Source organism: Peromyscus eremicus, chromosome 15, assembly GCF_949786415.1.
Source record: "Peromyscus eremicus chromosome 15, PerEre_H2_v1, whole genome shotgun sequence".
Taxonomy (NCBI): domain Eukaryota; kingdom Metazoa; phylum Chordata; class Mammalia; order Rodentia; family Cricetidae; genus Peromyscus; species Peromyscus eremicus.
The window spans coordinates 61119451-61139175 of NC_081431.1; the positions used below are offsets into that span (position 1 = coordinate 61119451).

At 46.9% G+C, this 19725-nt stretch overlaps 1 protein-coding gene across 1 annotated transcript in view; it reads right to left on the minus strand.

Annotated features, from left to right (window-relative positions):
* Positions 1 to 5611: 5611 nt before the first annotated feature.
* Positions 5612 to 19725, minus strand: part of Ctse (cathepsin E) — a 35046-nt gene continuing 20932 nt past the window's right edge. The window contains exons 5-10 of the mRNA XM_059280687.1: positions 18938 to 19056; positions 12082 to 12281; positions 10076 to 10198; positions 8722 to 8863; positions 8529 to 8627; positions 5612 to 6298 (exon numbers count right to left, since the gene is read on the minus strand). Coding sequence (XP_059136670.1) covers positions 6134 to 6298; positions 8529 to 8627; positions 8722 to 8863; positions 10076 to 10198; positions 12082 to 12281; positions 18938 to 19056 — 848 coding nt within the window. The 3' untranslated portion in view covers positions 5612 to 6133. The remainder of the gene's footprint in view (positions 6299 to 8528; positions 8628 to 8721; positions 8864 to 10075; positions 10199 to 12081; positions 12282 to 18937; positions 19057 to 19725) is intronic.

A 19725-nucleotide genomic window follows, 5' to 3' on the forward strand; every position in this document is an offset into this window, starting at 1 on the left:
AATGATTTCCACACTGAATTCTATACAGGAAAGCTGCGGGATATTCTAAAGCCTGTTTGCACCAGTGAAGTATTCTGGTTGCTCAGGAAGCCAAGGCGATGTGGTGATAGCTGATGGTTTATGGAGGCTGCTGAGCTCTTGGACTGGTATCCTTTAGAAGCTCCCAGAGTCTATACCACCCTGAATGCGTCTGATCTCATAAGCAATGCAGAGTTGGGCCTGGTTAGAACTTAGATGGGAGAAGAAGCTTCCCCCATATTATTCTCCTTTTTTTTTTTTTTCCTCTGAAACTAGCTTTAAATGAAACTTTGCCTGCGTAATTGTGTGAATGTGTGTTGTGTGATGATCACTGGCGAGATGTGAACAAATGTCACTCAGGGAACCAAGTAAGGACACCACCCAAGTCCAGCTTGGTGACCCACTGAGTTGTACTGGGGCTGCTTACAGGAGTATGGGGGAGGGGTTACAGGAGCAGAAATGAGTCAAAGACAGCTGTATCACCAAAGCTCTCCCAGCATGGGTGACCAGCTCACAAAAGCCGGGAATCTGGAGCACACTGCACAATGTGTAAACAGCCCAGCAGGTTGGAGGGTGACTCTTCGAGGCAGCTTGGCTAGTCTCTGCCTCTGCTAAGCACTCCTTACTACTTATTTATGCTTGGAGGGGGAGGGGTCAGGTACACCTGGTCAGTTTCAGGAACTTCCTGAGACCTCTCAGTTGTTTACTTCCTGAGCTCAAAGGAAGCATCCCTGAAGAATGGAATGTCTCGCCTCCTTGGATCCCTCGAAGATGGAAAGTTTTATCTCAGAGGAAATGACTACGCACAAAACCGAGATGATGCTGGGGCATATACTGTAGAGATGCAGTGGCACGTGGACGTGCAGATGTCACAAGGTCTGTTGACGCTGAGGACCCTTTGGGGTGTGGGAAGTGCCCTGTCTGCAGCTGGATTTTACCGCTTCTGACCTGAAGGACGCTGAAATTTGTTCTCTTTGGCGCTGTTTGCAGAACTGTTTCCAGTGTCTTCTGGAAACTGAGACACCAGCTATCAGGCTCCAGCCCCCACTTCCTCCATCCACGTGAATCAGAAGTCAGTAGCTTCCCTTTCCGGCTTCCGTCATGCTGCACTAGAGAAGGGCTGCTCCGTTTGCGCCCTGCCACACCCACTGCATGCACTCAGTAGTCCGAGTAGGTCAGACTCTTTGGGGAGGGGGCAGGCACAGATGGATCCTGGAGCTTAACAGTAGAAAAAAGTGACAGGAACTAGGTAAAGGCATAAGGGGATTCAGAGGAGGAAGACGGTAGTCCTAGGTGAGGTGTTCCGAAGGGGAAGAAGAAGGACTTTGATCTGGAGTTTGAAGGACTGGCAGGATGTGCGTGTGTTGGGAGGAGGCATGTGGGCTCAGTGAAGGGAAGTGACCTGAGAGTAGGCAGAGGAGATGCTGGCCCTCTGAGTGACAGAAGAGAGCTGCCACCTGAAAGGCACCCGGTTCAGGCCAACACCTTGGCTGTGCATACTCTGTGCTGGAGAGTTCCATCTAGCTTTTGCTTGTTTGTTTAGAGATGGGTGAGGGATGGTGGTGATGGCGTGTTACTATGTGCCCACGCTGGCCTTGAACCTCCCGCCTCTCTACCTTCTGAGTCCTGGGGTTGTAGATGTGGGACATCTCTTCCCCTGTGGTCCATCGAGAAGAGGCCACTCTGCGGAGTGACCTGCTCCTCTGATGGAGAGGGTAGGACTCCCGAGAACAGAAGGTGGCAGTGAGGACCTGGCGGGGAGTCAACAGGTTCTGGTGACTTATATGCATGAAGGAGGGGGTTAAACAGAGGCGGGTCCTGGACAGTCGTGAAAATCCTTCCAGCTTCAGTGTCTTTTGGTTCACAGGAGGGGCTGCAGGGAAGTGGGAACCAGGGGAGGGTGGGATTCTGGTGATTTTCAGAAATATTCATCAGTCAGGCGCTGGTGTGACGTGGGCACAGGGCAGTGGTGTGACGTGGGCACAGGGCAGCGGTGTGACGTGGGCACAGGGGCAGTGGTGTGACGTGGGCGCAGGGGCAGCGGTGTGACGTGGGCACAGGGTAACGATGTGTGGGCACAGGGCAGCGGTGTGAAGTGGGCACAGGGCAGCGGTGTGATGTGGGCACAGGGCAGCGGTGTGACGTGGGCACAGGGCGGCGGTGTGACATGGGCACAGGGCAGCGGTGTGACGTGGGCACAGGGCAGTGGTGTGACGTGGGCACAGGGCAGCGGTGTGACGTGGGCACAGGGCAGCGGTGTGACGTGGGCACAAGGCACGGGCACAGCACAGGGTAGTGGTGTGATGTGGGCACAGGGCGGCGTTGTGACATGGGCACAGGGGCAGCGGTGTGACGTGGGTACAGGGCAGCGGTGTGACATGGGTACAGGGCAGCGGTGTGACGTGGGCACAGGGGCAGCGGTGTGACGTGGGCACAAGGCACAAGGCACGGGCACAGCACAGGGTAGCGGTGTGATGTGGGCACAGGGCGGCGTTTGTGACATGGGCACAGGGGCAGCGGTGTGACGTGGGCACAGGGGCAGCGGTGTGACGTGGGTACAGGGCAGCGGTGTGACGTGGCACAGGGGCAGCGGTGTGACGTGGGTACAGGGCAGCGGTGTGACGTGGGCACAGGGGCAGCGGTGTGACGTGGGCACAGGGCAGCGGTGTGACGTGGGCACAGGGGCAGCGGGTGTGACATGGGCACAGGGCAGTGGTGGGATCAGAGTAGCAGCTGGGATGTTCTTGAAACACCCCTGGGAAAGGCAATGCTCAGAAGAATGGACGAAAGGCCAGGTGGAAGCAACACTTCTGTGACAGAGCTAGTGGGACCGGTGTGAAGACAGTCACCACTTTGTTTGGTCATTTGGCAGAGGCAATGGTGTGGCTTACGCGTCATGTCCACCCTCTGGACTTCTGCTCTTCTCAGTCTGCTGGACATGCAGCCCAGGCCATCACATTCTAGGGAACTCGGGCAGAAATGACCCCAAGGAGAGCATCTGCAGGGATGCTGCTCCCAAACTGGTCCCCACTTGGCTCTGGGGATGTTTTGACGCTGAGGGTAAATTATGAAGTCTTTTGTCTCAAGGGCCTCTGTTTTTTCTGAGTTTCCCTGATGGGTGAAGGCCTGTACCCTAAGGGCCAAGGGTACATGTTAGCTAACTGCTTCTACATGCTGAATGGGTACTCTCTTAGTTATTTTTCTATTGCTGTGACAAAACCCTGTGACCAAGGAACTTATGGAAGAGTTTATTGGGGGCTTACAGTTTCAGAGAGTGAGTCCGTGACCATTCTCTGAATGGGAAGCATGGTAACAGGCAGGTAGGCATGATGCTGGAGCAGTAGTTGAGAGTTTACCTCTGATCTATAAGCATAAGTCAGAGAGAGAGCTAACTAGGAAGAGTATGGGCACCTGAAATCTCAAAACCCACCTCAGTGACACACAACAAGGCCACACCTTTCAATCCTTCCCAAATAGTTCCACCAACTTGGTGACCAAATATTCAAATATATGAGCCTATAGGGGGCCGTTCTCATTCCAACCACAACAGGCACAGCATCCTCACAAGATCTCATGAAGCACTTCCTCTTACCATGATCATTTCACAGGTGAACAAACGGGTGTGGAGGTGCTGGTGGTGGAAATCCAGTCTCAGCTTGTCCAGCTCAGAACTCACATTATTAACCCACCTACTCTCACGCTTTGGTAGTTTGTTTAGAACAAGCAGCTGTTCTGAATAAACTGCAAAGGCGGTAAGTTAATAAAACAAATAAATAAAATCTATAAAGACAAAAAGTATGTGCACGACCATGGGTGAAGGGTGGAATGCAGGTGTGAACCCAGGTCAACTATCTGCCTTCAGCATGGGGTGTTTTCCTTGACTCCTCCTGCCTATAAATGACAGTGTGAGCCTGTCCTAGTGACCTTGTGGGTCTTAAAGTACCACATTTAGTGCTTGACATAAACGAAGCATTTATTGGTTTTGCTTGAACCAAACCTCAAAGAACCAAATGAGCTGGAGAGAAGATTGAATAGACAGCAGATAGATGTTAGAATAGTGAATTGTTTGCAGTGTGAAAACCACCCTCCCACATGCCTTTCCCTCTTTCCCCTTTTCCTCCTGCTCTCCATTTTTCTTTTAAACAGTGACTTGATATGTAGTGCATCCTGGCCTTGAACTCACTCAAAACTTCCTGCCTGAGCTTCCATATTTGAAAGGAAATCAGCAATTTAGAGAATATGTGGACCAATATTTAGAGAATATTGCATAACAGTAACTATCCCTGTTAATATGCCCAGAGGAAAAAATATTGATTGATTGATTCTGTGTGTGTGTGTGTGTGTGTGTGTGTGCAGGTGCAGGGCAAGAACACGGATGTCAGAGGACAACTCAGAAGAGCATTCTCTCCTTCTACCGTGTGGGTTCCGGGGATTGAACTCAGGTCACCAGGCTTGGGAGGCAGAGTCTTTGCTCACTGAACCATTTTGCTGGCTCGTTCTTTGGTTACAAAAGAGTTCTTACCAACAACTGTGAGCTAATTCCAGGGTCACGAAACACTTGTGTATATTTTATGCTAAGAACGAAGATTGAAGACTCCATTTTAAAAGGAGCAAATAGGAAAAAAAGGAAGAGGAAAAGAAGTGGAACCCCAGAGTGAAGATGGGCTCCATCAGTCCCTGGGAAACCTCAGGCCAGACTCTGGGGAGTGTCCCTACCCATCTTCTGTTTGACATTTTCATTACAGTCAACTTAGAGGCATGCTTTGAGGAACTCTGGGACAATGGCTGCCTGATAGGGTGGAAGTGTGTAAGATGGGCTGGGAAAATTCACAGGAAGTAACTTAAAGGGTCACTGAGAATTGAATATTGGCGGTAAATGTATATTAGAACGGGTAGTTTTAAGTCCATTACCCTCTGCTGTAGCACCCGCTGGTTATTTTGACAACTGGTAGGTAAAGTGGGGGAGGGGAAGCCTCAGGCAGTTGTCTTCTTAGGTATATGAGGTGGACTTCACAGTGAACAGAAGGGTGATGAAGGCAGGTGATTTTTATGGAGAAAAGTAGAATTGGGGAAAACTCTAACCACCATGAGGGGTTCAATGATGACCATCAGTGGCTGCTGAAAGGGGGGTTTTTGTATCAGATGGTGTAGGCTGACAGCCGTAAATCCACTCATTTAACTTTACATGACAGTTAAAAGACACCCAGCATCATCTGCGTCCTGATGGGACGTACCCAGTGCCATCTGGGTCATGGTTTTGCCATGAATCAAGGCCTAGACCTAACTACCATTCCATAGGAAGGGTGGGCACATGCAGAAGCCCATGTCAAATTATACCTCTAGATTCTAACCAGTCAAAATCTTTTTCATGGTCTTGCCATATGGTCCTGGCTGGCTTGGAGCTTACTCTGTAGCCCAGGATGCCTTGAACTTGAAGTGATCCTCCTGCCTCAGCTTCCAGAGTGCTGAAATATAGGCATGCACTACCATGTCTGGTTGCAAATTAGCAAAATTCTGAACATGGAAAATTTTATGTAAGAAAAGAGACTTAAGAGACATTTCAAACCAATGCAATTTAATTTATGGGTTTTTTCCTCCCCAGTTAGGGATCTAGTTTGAATCCTGATACAAACAAATCAACTGTAAAAAAGGTTCACATTTATGAGCGAGTGAGAGATACTTAAATCCTGACTTTTAAGGCTATTAGACATTGGATACAATGATATAGTGCTTAGAATTCGTTTCTGAATGTAGATGTGTGGAGCCAGAGGGAGAGAAGATTGAGGGGTCTGAGCACATGTGGATGGGTTGTGAGGTGGGGTAGAGGTGCACGGGGATTTATCTTGCCATCACATCTATTTGTATATGTTTGGAGAGTTCCATATAGAAAGTTGGCAAAAAGCAATAAAGCCTACAGACAGACAGACTTCCTTCTTTCATCACGGTGGAGGAGGTGTGTGTGTTCAACATGGTGGGGGGTGGCTGTGTGTGTTCTCACGCTCTTCAGTCTGAGTACTCTGGGATGGCTGCATCCTGTGGGCAATGACTTTTGGATATAAAGAGATCTAACAGGCTAAAGGGGTATCAGGTATCCATACACAGACAGACATCCTGTTTAGGGGACCGCGGGGGCCAGTCCCACTTGATTATTTCCACGGTCAAAGACTGAGTAAAACTGCCGGATGAAGACGTCCCCCAGGATCCAGAGGGGCCCAGCGGGCGGCGGGATGTCAAGTCCTTGGAAGCCACTGCCGCAGAACTGCATCCCATCCACTAAGTCCTAGGGTCCAAAAGAGGCAGTTAGTAGCAGACGGGGGAGACGAGCGAAGCCCTGGGAGCTGTACTGAGTGGTGGTGCTGGCTGGCACCCAACGGCCCGAGATGGTGGGTGAGTGTCACCGGTGTGGTTGGTGGGTCCGTCTTTCATTCCGTGCCCACATCCAGCTTGCTCAGTACAGTGCGTGTTCGCTCGGCTCACTGGTCTGTGTTCTACAGGTCTGAGAACTGTGTGTTTTTACAGCCATACCCTGACATCAGTCTATAACTGGAAACACAGAGACCTTATTGCAAAGGGTTCGGCATTAGAACACACTGGTTTAAATCCAATCTTTGGTTTCAAGCAGAACTCAATTTTCATAAGGGAGAGAAACTGCTCTGTGAATGACTAGCCACCACTTCCTTCTTGACGTCTGGGGGAGAAGCGTTTGAGTGGGCTCCCTTAGACACAAGGCAAGCCCTCATCCATTGTTCTATGAAGGGAGCCTAGTCTCCCCGACTCTTCTTTTTCTCTTAGACACTGTGTAACCCGTGTTGTCCAGAACTCACTCTCCTGCTTCTGCCTCCTGAGTGCTGGGGTTCCAGGAATGCACCACTGCTCCTGACCCCTAATCTTATTTTTCACTTTAGCAAAGATTTGGTTTCTACTGGGCAGGTGTGGTTTTCCCAACAACCCTCTGAAACTCAAAGTTGCTGATGAGAAGGTAGGGGAAGTCACAGCTCTGTGAGAGGACAAGGATAAAATTCAAGGCTATTCCAGCATCCTTGATGTACTGAGATGGCCCTGTTTGAAAGCTGGCAGGAAAAGACCCCAGTCCCATGTTGGGTACAAGAAGATCCTCTTGATGGATAAAAAGTAGGAGAGAATAGGTGCTAGACATCTCCCAGGATCCAGAGGGGCCCAGCTGGAGGGTTAGTGTCAAGTCCTTGAAAGTCACTACCACAGAACTGCTTCCCATCCACTGAGACTGAGAAAGCCACTGCCACAGAACTGCCTCCCATCCACTGAGAAAGCCACTGCCACAGAACTGCCTCCCATCCACTGAGAAAGCCACTGCCACAGAACTGCCTCCCATCCACTGAGAAAGCCACTACCACAGAACTGCCTCCCATCCACTGAGACTGAGAAAGCCACTGCCACAGAACTGTATCTCATCCACTAAGTCCTAAGTGTCCTAACTGCAGTCCATCCACTAAATCCTAGGGCCCCAAAGAAGTGCTTAGTAACGTGGCGATGGGAATGGTGACTGGTGAGCAGGGCTCAGTCTCGCCATGTGGTTTGTTCCAGCATGCTGTCTGCAGAGGCTGTTCCAAGAGCTTAGGAGGCTTACCACGAAGCTACGCTTTAGAGCATAAAGTGCAGGTAACTCTACGTTAACACCTTTATGCTGACACAGTCATCGACGGCATGATTGCTTCTGGTTGAAGAAGCACATCAAAAACCAGCCCAGGGGATGTGAAGCGACTCTAGGTTTCCAAAATGTCCAGCTTTTCTTCTCTACCTCACTCTCGGAACTTGGGAATCATTGCAATAAAAGACACATTTTGGCTTGAGGAGGAAAGCTAATTTGGATGTTGACCCCCACCCCCAACCCCCAAAGCACCTTATATCTTCTTTTTTAAAGTCATTTTTAAAAATTTTTTACTATTTGTGTATATGTGTGTAGTATGTATCTGTGGCACACATAATCAGAAGAGGACATTGGATTTCTTGGAGCTGGAGTTACATGTGGTTTGTGAGCCACACAAAGTAAGTAGGTACAAGGAACCCAACTGTGGTCCTTTGGAGGAGCGGCAAGTGCTCTTAACTGCTGAGCCATCCCTCCAGTTCCAGCAGTCACATCTGAACTATTTATTTAACTCGGAGAACCTTAGCGTCCTCCCCTATAAATCAGGATAATAGCATCTCCACTTGCCCATGGGTAGTGCGGAGGATTAATGTGTTTGCTGATAAATTCCTCATGGCAATATCAGAAATCCCCCTCCAATGTCTTGTAGCTAAGTAGCTGCTGCTTCAGGGCAGAACTGGAAACAAGAAGCAAGTCCAAGAGTTTCTACTACAGGCAGCTAGCTTCTTCTCTCTTGGAGAGAAAGCCACATCGGGACTGCACTAGGTGGGAGGGAGCGTGGAGTAGACGCAGCCTTGTGTAGACGACTTTTCAGGGGGAAGTGGCAGGCACGTGAGGAGGATGGTGGCAGGCACTGTGACTCACAGAATAAGGAAGCAGCCCTTACCGGCAGGATGTAGGCAGTTGGGCTGAGGGTATATGACACCCCGTTGATGAGGAAGGCGACATTTGGCATCGTGTTGAGGGAGGCACAGTCCACAGCGTACTAAAACAGAGAAGGATCGACTCAGAGACAGCTCTCTCCCCAGAGGACAGGCTCTCCCGCTCCTGCACCATCCCCGCTCCAGGGCGACACTCACTTCTCCATCCATGGGTGTGGCCCCAATGGCCTCTTGAAGCTGTTTGATCTCGTCAGAGGGGCCGGTGACGAGGGAGGTCCCTGTGTCCACAATGGCCTGGCAGCCCTCAGAGCAGAACATCACCGTGTCTCCCACCTGGATTCTGAGGACAAAGGGCCCCGTGGTCCCATGGTTAGCAACCGATCCTTGGCCGTTCCTGCTCCCTGTGGGGCCCTTTACCATATCAGGACACAATAATGCAACTTGCTTCTTTTTAAAGAAGGGTTTCACTCTGTCCAGACTAGTCCTAAACTCAGCAATCCTCCTGTCTCAGCCTCATGAGTACTGGAATTATAGGCAAGAGCCATTATACCTGACTCAACTTTTTTTTTGACTGAGATTCACAATAAGAAATATACTTACTTCTTGACCAAGCACACACACACACACACACACACACACACACACACACACACACACACACACCCTGAAATACATTCTTGTAGCTTCTATTGTACTCTGTTTTCATTCAGAAATGCAGATCAGGAGCTGGGCATGGTGGGGAACACCCGTAAGTAACTCCAGCATGTAGGAGGCTGAGGTGAGAAGATCCTGAGCATCCCAGGCCAGCTGAGGCTACTTGGCAAGATCCAGTCTCAAAAAAATAACACAAACCAAACAAACAGATTCCTTAAAATGACATCATGGGCATAAACAGGTAAACCTCTACCACCTGACAAACATCAGTAGCCAGTGAGCATTGGGGCTGTTTCACTTTTTATCCAGAACATCTTAGGACAGAAACTAGACTGCTCTGTCCTGATCTCCCACTGTATCTAGCACGGTGCTGGCCCTGGGACGGGGATGCAATCCTATTTCCCCATTAGCTCCATGCCCACGCGTGGATTTCAAGGCTCAGTTTCAGAGCCATCGCCTCCACAAACCCTGTGCGGTCTTCAGACAGAGAAGCCTCACTCTGCTGGCCATTCTAGCGGCTCTTGGAGCGCTGACCACATCCACTTTGTGTGGTGGCAATTTGGGACCACACCTCATCTTCCATGCAAGCTTCAAGTAAGCAAAAAACTGGAGTCCAAATCACGCTTGCATTTCCCATGTCACTCAGCCCTTGCTTCCTGTGTTAATTAAGGCTGTATGAACACAGGGTAACTGGCTGTGTGAGCCAGAAGGAGGCCTGCTAAATGCATACAGAAGGAAGCCACGCCTCCAGTCCTCCCTGTGTGTCTCCACACCTCCAGTCCAGATGTCAGGTCCCCAGCATCTGCTCTAGTGCCTGGCAGTCACTCAGTTAATCCATGAGTTGTGGCTGTTGTGCATTCTTCCGTTCAACCACAGCTACTACCTGGAGGATACTCACCCGTCCAGCGCGATCTGCCAGTAGCCTTGCTTGGTGACTGGGATCCAGTTGAGGCTCCCAGAGAAATGAGAGGAGTCATAGCCTCCGAAAGTCAGCTCACTGCCTATGCCACCTTCTGGGTCACTGCAGAGAGAAAGACACATTGTCAAAGAAGGGCCCATGGAAGCACTGGGGGAGGGGTGGTCCTTGAGGGCCCTTTGCTGCGTGTCTGGGCACTTGCATCTGGTACCCAGGTAGGCAGAAACTACCTAGGTAGCCTGAATCTTTGGGGACCAAAGAGAAGAATGACTCTGTCCAGTGCTCTGTGACTATCCCCTGCTTCTTGGATACAAAGTTTAGGAGGTAGGGCACATCAGAACTGCAGATCCAAGGTCAGGACCATCCTGGGTGTGCGAACACTGAGGATGCGCCCCCCCCCCCCATACCCTTTCTCAGAGTATCTTCCCCGCTATGAATGCTGTGGTGTTGGGAGTCCTCACAAAGGTCACTCCCCTTTGTTGAGGTGGAGAGGGTAATTTGAAAGTAGTACATCTTATTAGAACTTGACTGTTGGTTAATCTTCAGTAGTTTTTTTTTTTTTTTTTTTTCTCAAGTTACATGCTGGAATTTAGTAAGATTCAGGGAAGAAGGGCATTTCCAGGGGGGAAAGGAGCAGAAAGACACAGAGCCTGGGGCACTGCAGGACAGGGTGGTAGTGGAGAAGGAGTTTATATCTATAGGAATTGTAGGTTTGGTGGGGACTGGGGGTGTAACTAAAGGGTAGAACGTCTCTCCACCTGAACTTGAATTCTGACATCAACCCAGTGTTTGCTTGAGGAAGCTGAGGCCCTGGGACACAGAATAATGCAGGGGGAAGCAGGAGTCCTGACAGTGTGTTGATCAGAGTCCTACCCGGGCCTGGTCCCAACTGCAGCCACTCTGGAGACACAGCACAGCCCAAGAGAGCAAATTCAGGACTCTTCACGTGGAAGGGGGACAGGGAAAGTGACTTACATTGGAGCATGGTGAGCTCAGGCCAGCCCAGAGTGGGGAAGGTAAGTCTTTCTGTTAGGGTGGAAAGTGAGGTGAGCACCCCAGGCTAGGGTACAGGAGCAGCGAGCTTCCCACTCTTCCCAACTGTAGTGTATGAATTTTTAGAACTTGTGGCAGTACAGCGATAAGATAAAATTGTCTTAACCATTTTTGAAAATGTAGTTCAGATTTTCATTACCATGAAGCCAAGCTCTCGCACATTTTCACTGTGTAGAATGGAAACTCATTAAACAAGAATCCCCTCCCCATCCCTCACCTCCCCCCCCCCCCCCCCGGCAACCATCACTGTACTTTCTATGAATTCAATTCTAGGTACCTCTCGTAAGTAGAATCGTTATCTGTCATTTTGGTGACTGGCTTATTTTGTTTAGCGTAAGTCTTGGAGTTTAATCCACGCTCTAGCACATGTCAGAAAATGTTTGTGAGGCATTGGAGATTGAACTCAGGGTCTTGTGTGGACTAGGTAAGTCCTCTAATGCCATATGGTATCCCTCACACGCCTTCCTTTCAAAGGCCAAGTCATATTCTTCTGTACGGCTATCCTACATTTTCCTTTCCTACCCATTAAAGTACAATTTATTTTTAGAATCATCTTATTGGTTGTTTTTTCCCTTGTCTCCCAACCACAGAGATTATCCATGTTTCCTTGTGTTTTGGTATCTACCATCACATATGGCATGTAACAGGACCTTGGTATTTATTGACCGTATAAGTCACTAGCCAATCTCAAGGGTCCATAGATTCAACTCACAGTGGTAGTTTACTAGTGCTTGTCACAGCTCCTTTATGAGGCGAACTACATTTCCTCAAAATCCAGAGAGCCTGAGTGTTTTGCTCCAGATCATATCATAGGTGTATCATAGGTCCAACAATAGATTCGAGGATTCACGGGTGTTAGGCCCGTGAAGTTCGTGCACCAGGCCAAATGCCTGTAGTCATCACTGACCTCACCTGGGGGACTTGACTGGCCTCACCTGCTCAAGTAGACAGAGAACATCGGCAGATCCACAAGGTTCTGGGCCATCATGTTGTCAAACACTGGGGTCACCCCTCCGACAGCCAGTGAGGGGTATCCCAGGCCCAGAATCCCATCAAACTCCGCATTCACAAAGGTCTGGCCAGGCTCCTTGACGCTTTCTCCAAACTGTTGGCCATCCACAGTCAACCCTTCAACCTGAAGGGACAATTGCACAAAGGTTCCTTGGATGAGGGTCTCAGATTCCTGGGTCCCCGCTCTGATTAAAGCCAAGTCTTCCTTTCTCAGCTTTCCTTGGTAAATAAACAGGCACAAAAATGTTGACTATAATCCCGCTAATGTAATTTCTTCATGTGACTTTAAAAAATAAAATATAATGAAATGCAGAAAATATGAGTGTCTATTTTAATAACAGTCCACATACTACACATGCCCGTGTAACCCTCCTGAAACAAGACAGAACATCCCAAAGCTACAGTACATGCCTTTCTTGTACGCTGCCGATCATTGATAGTATCGCTCCTCCAGAGTGACTGGTCTTCCAAGCAACATTGGTTTTGTCTACGTCTTTAATGTTACATAAATGGAACTATCCACTATGGTGCCACTACACGAAATTACAATGTTTTTATTCTCAGTAGTATTCCAAGGTATGACTATGTTACCATCATTGACCCCTTATGCCATGGGTGGGTATCTGGGCTGTTTCCTGTGTTTGATTATCACTAATGGGGCTTTGTATGCACGGGCTTTGGTGAACACATGTACATATTTCTACTAGAGTAAATCTCTAGATTTCGGAGTTTAGAAGTATTCTCTCTGAGCAAAGGTCCTGAAGTCTTCCAAAATTGTGCTACCAATGTTTCCATTACTGAAATTCTGGGAGCCCCAGGTGGCCCATACCCTCAAAAGCCTGCCTTTTCCATGTTGGTTTTATAGTAGATATGCCGAAGATTACATTGGGATTTTAATTGCATTTCACCAGAATTCATGAAATTGGCTCTTTGGAGATCTCCTCTTAGGAATGCCTGCTTTTGTTGCAGTTGTTGGTGTATTTTGGAACCAAGTCCTTTTCTGGCAGCTGCAAGTTTTCCCCTATCTGTCAGTGATGCCTTTTGCTGTTTTTGATGAACAAGATATGAATTTTAATGTAGTTAATTTTATTAATTTTTACTTCATTATTAGTGGGTTTTTTAAAAACATGCTTCAGAGTTTTTATTTTTTTCAGTCATGAAGCTATTTTCCAATGTTTTCTTCTCCATGCTTTATTCTTTTACATTTTTGCATTTAGATCTGTAATCTACCTAAGGTCTGACAACATGTGACAAAGCTATTAAGATTAATTTTTCTGCATAGATATCTAAGTGACCTACCATTTTTAATAACAGTGTTGTCTTCCACATGCTGCAGTAAAATGTTCAATATGAGCAAGGTAATTAGTGGGAGATTTTTGGATTTTTCATATATCCTGGTATATTTGTCTCTTTCTTTTTTTTTCTTAGCCTATACCAAAATGGCAGTCTAAATTGTGGCTTTATAATACCTTGGCAGTATTTTTACTAATCAAGATTATTTTGGTATATTACATTACATTCTTCTACATTTTAGAACCAACTTATCAATTTCTAACACAAATCATTACTGTTTTGATTATGGCAACACTGGATTTATAAACCAACTTGGAGATTTTGACTTTTTTTAATCAAAATGAGTCTTTCTATAGGAATGGCTCATCTTTCATTTACATAAGTCTTTTAATTTCGTACAGTAATGACTTATGGTTTTTTTAGGGTAGAGGTTTCATATTTGTTAAAGGTAAGCTGTTTTTGATGGTATCATAAATACTGTTTATGACCTGTTTTTCGTTTGTCTTCACATAGAAATCCACTTGATTTTTGTTATGTTTACCTCTTTTAGAAATGTTCGTAGATTTTCTTATTAATATCAGTATTACCAAAGATACTTTTAGATTTCCCACATGCAGAATTTTGTCTTGTGGCTGTTTGTGATGGCACGTGCCTTTAATCCCAGTACTCAGGAGGCAGAGGCAGATGGATCTCTATGAGTTTGAGGCTAATCTGGCCTACAATGAGAGTTCCAGGGCAGCCAGGGCTACACAGTAAGACCCTGTCTCAAAACAAAACTTGCCCATACTGGAAGCCTAGCCAACTACCTAGGGCTAGGGAAGTAACAGATCGTGGAAGAGAATCCACAGCCATCACTTTATTAAAGCAACATAAACCCTAACTACACTTCAAATATCTTATAACCACTGATAAGTGTAATAACCCTCAACTCTCATCAAGGAAACTTCTCTTTGTGACAGATAGAGATGACCCAACCAGTCAAAATTCAGAGATGTGGAACCCAGTCCCAGTGGATATTTCAACCAAACAACTCCCACACCTAAGGCTCAGGGGTCATTGTGAATAGCGGCCAGAAAGTCTGTAAGAGCCAGTGGAAGGCAGGGTTTGCTGTGAGGTTGTGTCTCTTAAGAATGTCAGAAGTTACACCCCTAAAGCCTCCCCAATATAATTGTGTAAACATAAGCTGAACAAGGACACCGATAGACGGGCTAACATGGAGGGGAGAAAGCCCATGAGGACTCGACCCTATTCAAAGAACTACAGGCAACCCAGGAATGCTGAGAAAGAGAAGAAGGAGCGTACCCATTTGGTTATTCAACACCAAATGGTCATCCCTGAAAACATATACATACAAGTATGTGTTATACAGGCAGAGCAGGTTGTTATTACGTATTTAGGAATACGTACATACATACATATGTATACAACAACTTTTAATGAAAAAAGAGGCCATGAATTTGAAAGAGAGTTAGGAGGGATGTGTGGGAGGGTTTGGAGAAAGGAAAAGGAAGGAGATTATGTAGTTATAATATTAAAAATAAAAGAAATAAAGCAAACGAGGGGGTCTTTTTATGTGCTGATATGACAGCGTTATTGCTTCCTTCCAAATCTTAAGCCCTTAGTGTCCTTTTCTTGTCTTACTGCGCTGGCAAATGGTCTTCAGCACAGTGATGAACAGAGGGGGTAATATGACTACTGCTGTTTTGTTCCTAATCTCAGGAGAATCTCAACATCTCTAAAAACTTCACTATGGAGTATAAGCTCTGCTGTGGGCTTCTGAGGAACACAAATTAGCCTCAGACTTACAGTCTTCCTCTCCAGCCTAAAGAGATGACAAATTCCAGTTTAGACTTGGCTCCCAGTGAGAGCTGTCTCAGATCTGTCCACCCACAGAACACGAAAACATTGACATCTAGGAGAAAGAGTTTAACTCTAATTCATTTTGTTTCATTTGTTTGTTTTGAGACAGGATCTCATATAGCCCAGGCTAGCACAGAACTTACTTTGTAACAGAGGAAATCTTAAACTTCTGATCCTCTTGCCTCAGGCTCCTGAGTGCTGGGATTACATGTGTGTGCCTTGTCCAGTTTATGTGGTCCTGAGGATCAAATTCTGGGCTTTGTGTATGCCGGGCAAGCACTCTGCCCACTGACTGGTAGTTCCAGCTATTTGATTGACTGACTGGTTGACAGGGTCTCCCTATGTAGCCGGGGTTGTCCTATAACACTCTATGTGGACCAGAATGGACAGACACTCACAGAGATCTACCTGCCTCTGCCTCCTGAGGGCAAGGACTAAAGTGTGTGCCACTATATCCGACCCATTCTAGTGCTTACAATAATCTTTTCAAGCTTTGTTATTAAAGTTGTAATGGTTTCATAAGATGAGATATGAAGTAATTCTATCAATTCTCTGGAAGATGGGCCCTGAGTTTTCCTTGTGGGGGAGGTTTGTTTGTTTGTTTGTTTGTTTTAAATAACAGAGTAAACATTTAAAATAGAAACCAGGGAACAGGAGAGTAAGACATGCAGAATGAAAGGTAAGAATCCCCGAGGTAAAATGCAGGTGATTAGAAACAGATTAAATTAAGTTCAAAGAGCTAGTGGGACGAGCCTAAGCTAAGGCTTATTATTCATACTTAATAATAACTCTCTGTGTCTTTATTTGGGAGCAGGCTGGAGGCCCAAAGAAACTTGCCACTACAGTGAATTTTCTATTTTATTAGATCAGTTTTGATAGTCCCTATTTCTCAGACTATTCATCAATTTAAAATTATTGTAAAGCATATCAATATGAGACAGTTTTGATATCCTGTTTTGAGGTTGACAAGATCTTTAGTGGTGTCCCGTTCAGGTCTAATGCTGTCAGGTTTCTTCCATTTTTCTGGATGAGTTGTGTGCTAAGGGTTGCCAATTTGCTTGCCCTTTGCAGTTAATCTGGGCCGTTGCTATCCTGTTTCCAGGGCGGATTTCCTATTTCACTGATGTCCTGTCCTTCTCTCTATTATTTCTTTCCTTCCCTTTCCTTTGGGTTTAGTTTGCTCCCGGTTACTGGTGGCTTGTTCTTCCTAGTGCTTGTGATTCAAAATAACAGCTTAGATCACTGGTTTTTCTCACATATGCATCTCAGGCTGTAGTTGTCCCTTGAAGGACTACATTGACTGCATTCATCTGTGTACTTATACATCACATATGTATGTGTTTTAGATGTCTGGCTTTTTATACCGTTGCAGATGCCAGTTAGAGGGTGTACTTAGGATGTGGTTTCTAACCTGGGGTTGCAGCCCAAGGTCGACAGATGTGGCAGCAGAGGAGAGATATGTGTCAAGTGGGAGAGACACCAACTGGAACCTGTGGGGATGGATTGGGACCACTCTGTCCTCTTGCTGCCCGGGCCTGTATCCTCAGTGAAGTGTTGTGGAATATTTGTGTAACTATGCAAAGATGTGTTGCGTTTGTTTAACTATGTGAAGATGTGTTGCTGTTTTACCTTGCCGGCCTAAGGCATCTAATTGGTCTAATAAAAAGCTGAATGTCCAATATCAAGGGAGAAAGTATAGGTGGAACTTCAGGGCAAGGAGTAAATAGGAGGAGGAATTTAGGCCCAAGGAAGAAAAAAAAAAAAAAAAAAAAAGGAGACAACACAGAGATGCTAGGGGCCACGTAGTCAGACATGGAGGAAGCAGGAGAGTAGGATATACAGAATGGAAGAAAAGTAAAAAGCCCCAAGGCAAAATGTAGATAAATAGAAATAGATTAAATTAAGTTCAAAGAGCTAGTGGGACAAGCCTAAGCTAAGGCTGAGCATTCATACTTAATAATAAGTCTCCATGTCTTTATTTGGGAGCAGGCTGGAGGCCCAAAGAAACTTCCCAATACAGTGAATTCATGTGCTGAAGCAGAGGCTGCCACAGAGGCCAACATACACCTGGCCCCAGAACCAGAATTGCGGAAGGAGGGCCGCTGCAGCTGGAGTTGCTGTGGGCTTGCTGCTTCCTGCTCCATCCAAGGGAGCTAACAGAGAGGTGACAAACTGTATGTACGCTAGAACCTACCTCCTGTGGGTCTCAGTCCCTTCCCTGCTTTCCCAAGTTATTACCATTATCAGTTGGAATGCACCCTAATTGGGTATTTACACTGTAACATATACATATAATATATATTTACATATTCACATATAATTCCAATAGAAAGTTCTGCTTAATCTATATAATATTTTACATAAAAAGCATTTTTCTAATAAGAAGATATTACTGACACTGTTTTTTGTTTGTTTGTTTTTAATTCTGAGACAGGGTTTCACTATGTAGCCCTGGCTGGCTTGAAACTCTCTATGTAGGCCAGGCTATCCTCAAACTCAGATTCATCTGCCTCAGGCTCCCAAGTCCTGGGATTAAAGTGTGCGCCACCACATCTGGATTTACTCAAACATTTAAAAAAATTTACTGATTTATTTTTACTTTATGTGCACTGGTGTTTTGTTTGGATGTGTGTCTGTGTGAGGGTGTTGAGTCCCCTAAAACTGGAGTTACAGATAGTTGTGGGCTGCCATGTGGGTGCTGGGAATTGAACCCACATCTTCTGGAAGAGCAGCCAGTGCTCTTAATCACTGAGCCATTTCTCCATCCGTCTTAAACATAGTATAAGGAGCCTTAGTACCCTAAAGGAAATAATTAAGGCTAGTAATACATTCACTTTGCTTTTATATTATTTGATGACCAGCTCAGTGGAGTACCCAAACCCCACACAATTCATAAGAGTTCGGAAAGATTGGCACCAGCTTTAATTGGGAGTCGGAGGGGATGAAAGAGTCTTCTGCTAGGTTTTTTTTCCCCCACTTTTTCCCACTTAATTATATGTGCCATGCTCAAATTATTAAAGGGATGTTGATGGAGACTTGGCTCCACTGACCTTGGGCTCATGAACTGGAATGGTACCCATTGGAGTGCGCCAGCCTCTATTTCTCCCAAGGCCTAGCTAGGCCCACACACTTGCATAGAGTATCCAGACAGGACCAGGATTCTCTGATCCCCACAGGTCAGGGACCTAAAAGACTTTTGGTCTGGGGCAGGGGGGTTCAAGGAGCGGCCCCTAGACTTTGGGACTTCGACACCTGTATTCTGCTCTGTTGTTGAATATCTGCCTCTGCCTTCCCACCTTGCTCACTGGCTCACATTTCTTTTTCCTTCTCTCCTCTCCTTAGTGCTCAGGGATTGGCAATCCAGCCCTGACACCAAGCAATGCTCGCTCTGACCCTTGTTTCTTGAAGTTAGTCCCACACTGCTCTCATCTAGGGCTCAGCGCACTGAAAAGACTGGCCACTGTCCCATCTCAGGTGGGAAGGGTTGCTCCCTTCCCTTAGAAGCTAACCTTGTCTATCTCCTCCTGAGGCAGATCTGAAATTGTGCCTGAGACCTCTGAAGCATATCCTGCTACCCTTGCGCCCAGTGCCTGGGCAAGAGAGCAGAGATGGAGGAATTGCACTCACAGAGACTTGGTCGGCTCCGATGATTCCTGTCAGGCTCCCGGTACCATAGTGGATGGAGAAATGATTCCCTACCTCCTCGTATGTGCTGGACTGGGATGGGTGGAACACCGGGTGTGTCTCTGGAAAACAAGAATGCTGCTCACTGCTTCCATCCCTGCCCTAGAGAGGCAGAGGGGCTTCCCTCGGCTCCCCACAAAAAGTGGAAGATGGAGGTTCTTGGGAAAGCCTGCCACGGCCTTTTACTAGTGAGCTACTGTGTTCTCTCTAGCCTAACCAGGTGTGTCCCAACCAGGAACCAAATATTTGTCCCTGGGCAAACCTGGTTGCTCACAGTGACCTCACAGACGCAAGATAAGCACCGTTTACCCGGCGCCAGCAGCAGTGACAGCCATCAGTGTGGGGCAGAGCCTGGCCTTTGGAGAACGCTCAGGGGTGAACAGTTATCACCACTCTAGGAAATTACTCCCAGCTCTTCATCCCACTTTGCAGATGTCTAGTTTCGGGTTTCAAAGAGCTTCTACCCTTGGGATGTGTCTCACACAGAACGAGCCTGCTCTGTGTAGGGCTTCTGTTTCCAGTCTCTACCTAATCCCTACGTTACCTCTGGCCAAATGGACACACCCAGGCCACTGTGTCCCACCAGCCACACCTCCACGGGAGCCAGGCCATCGGGGCCTCCTTGAAGTAGGTGTACAGTCTTCCTTAGAAGTCAACCGCCCTACCTGTTCAGGTACAGACCAAAGGAACTTCCCCCCATGTTCTCTTGGGTGTTCCAAAGGAAGTGAGTC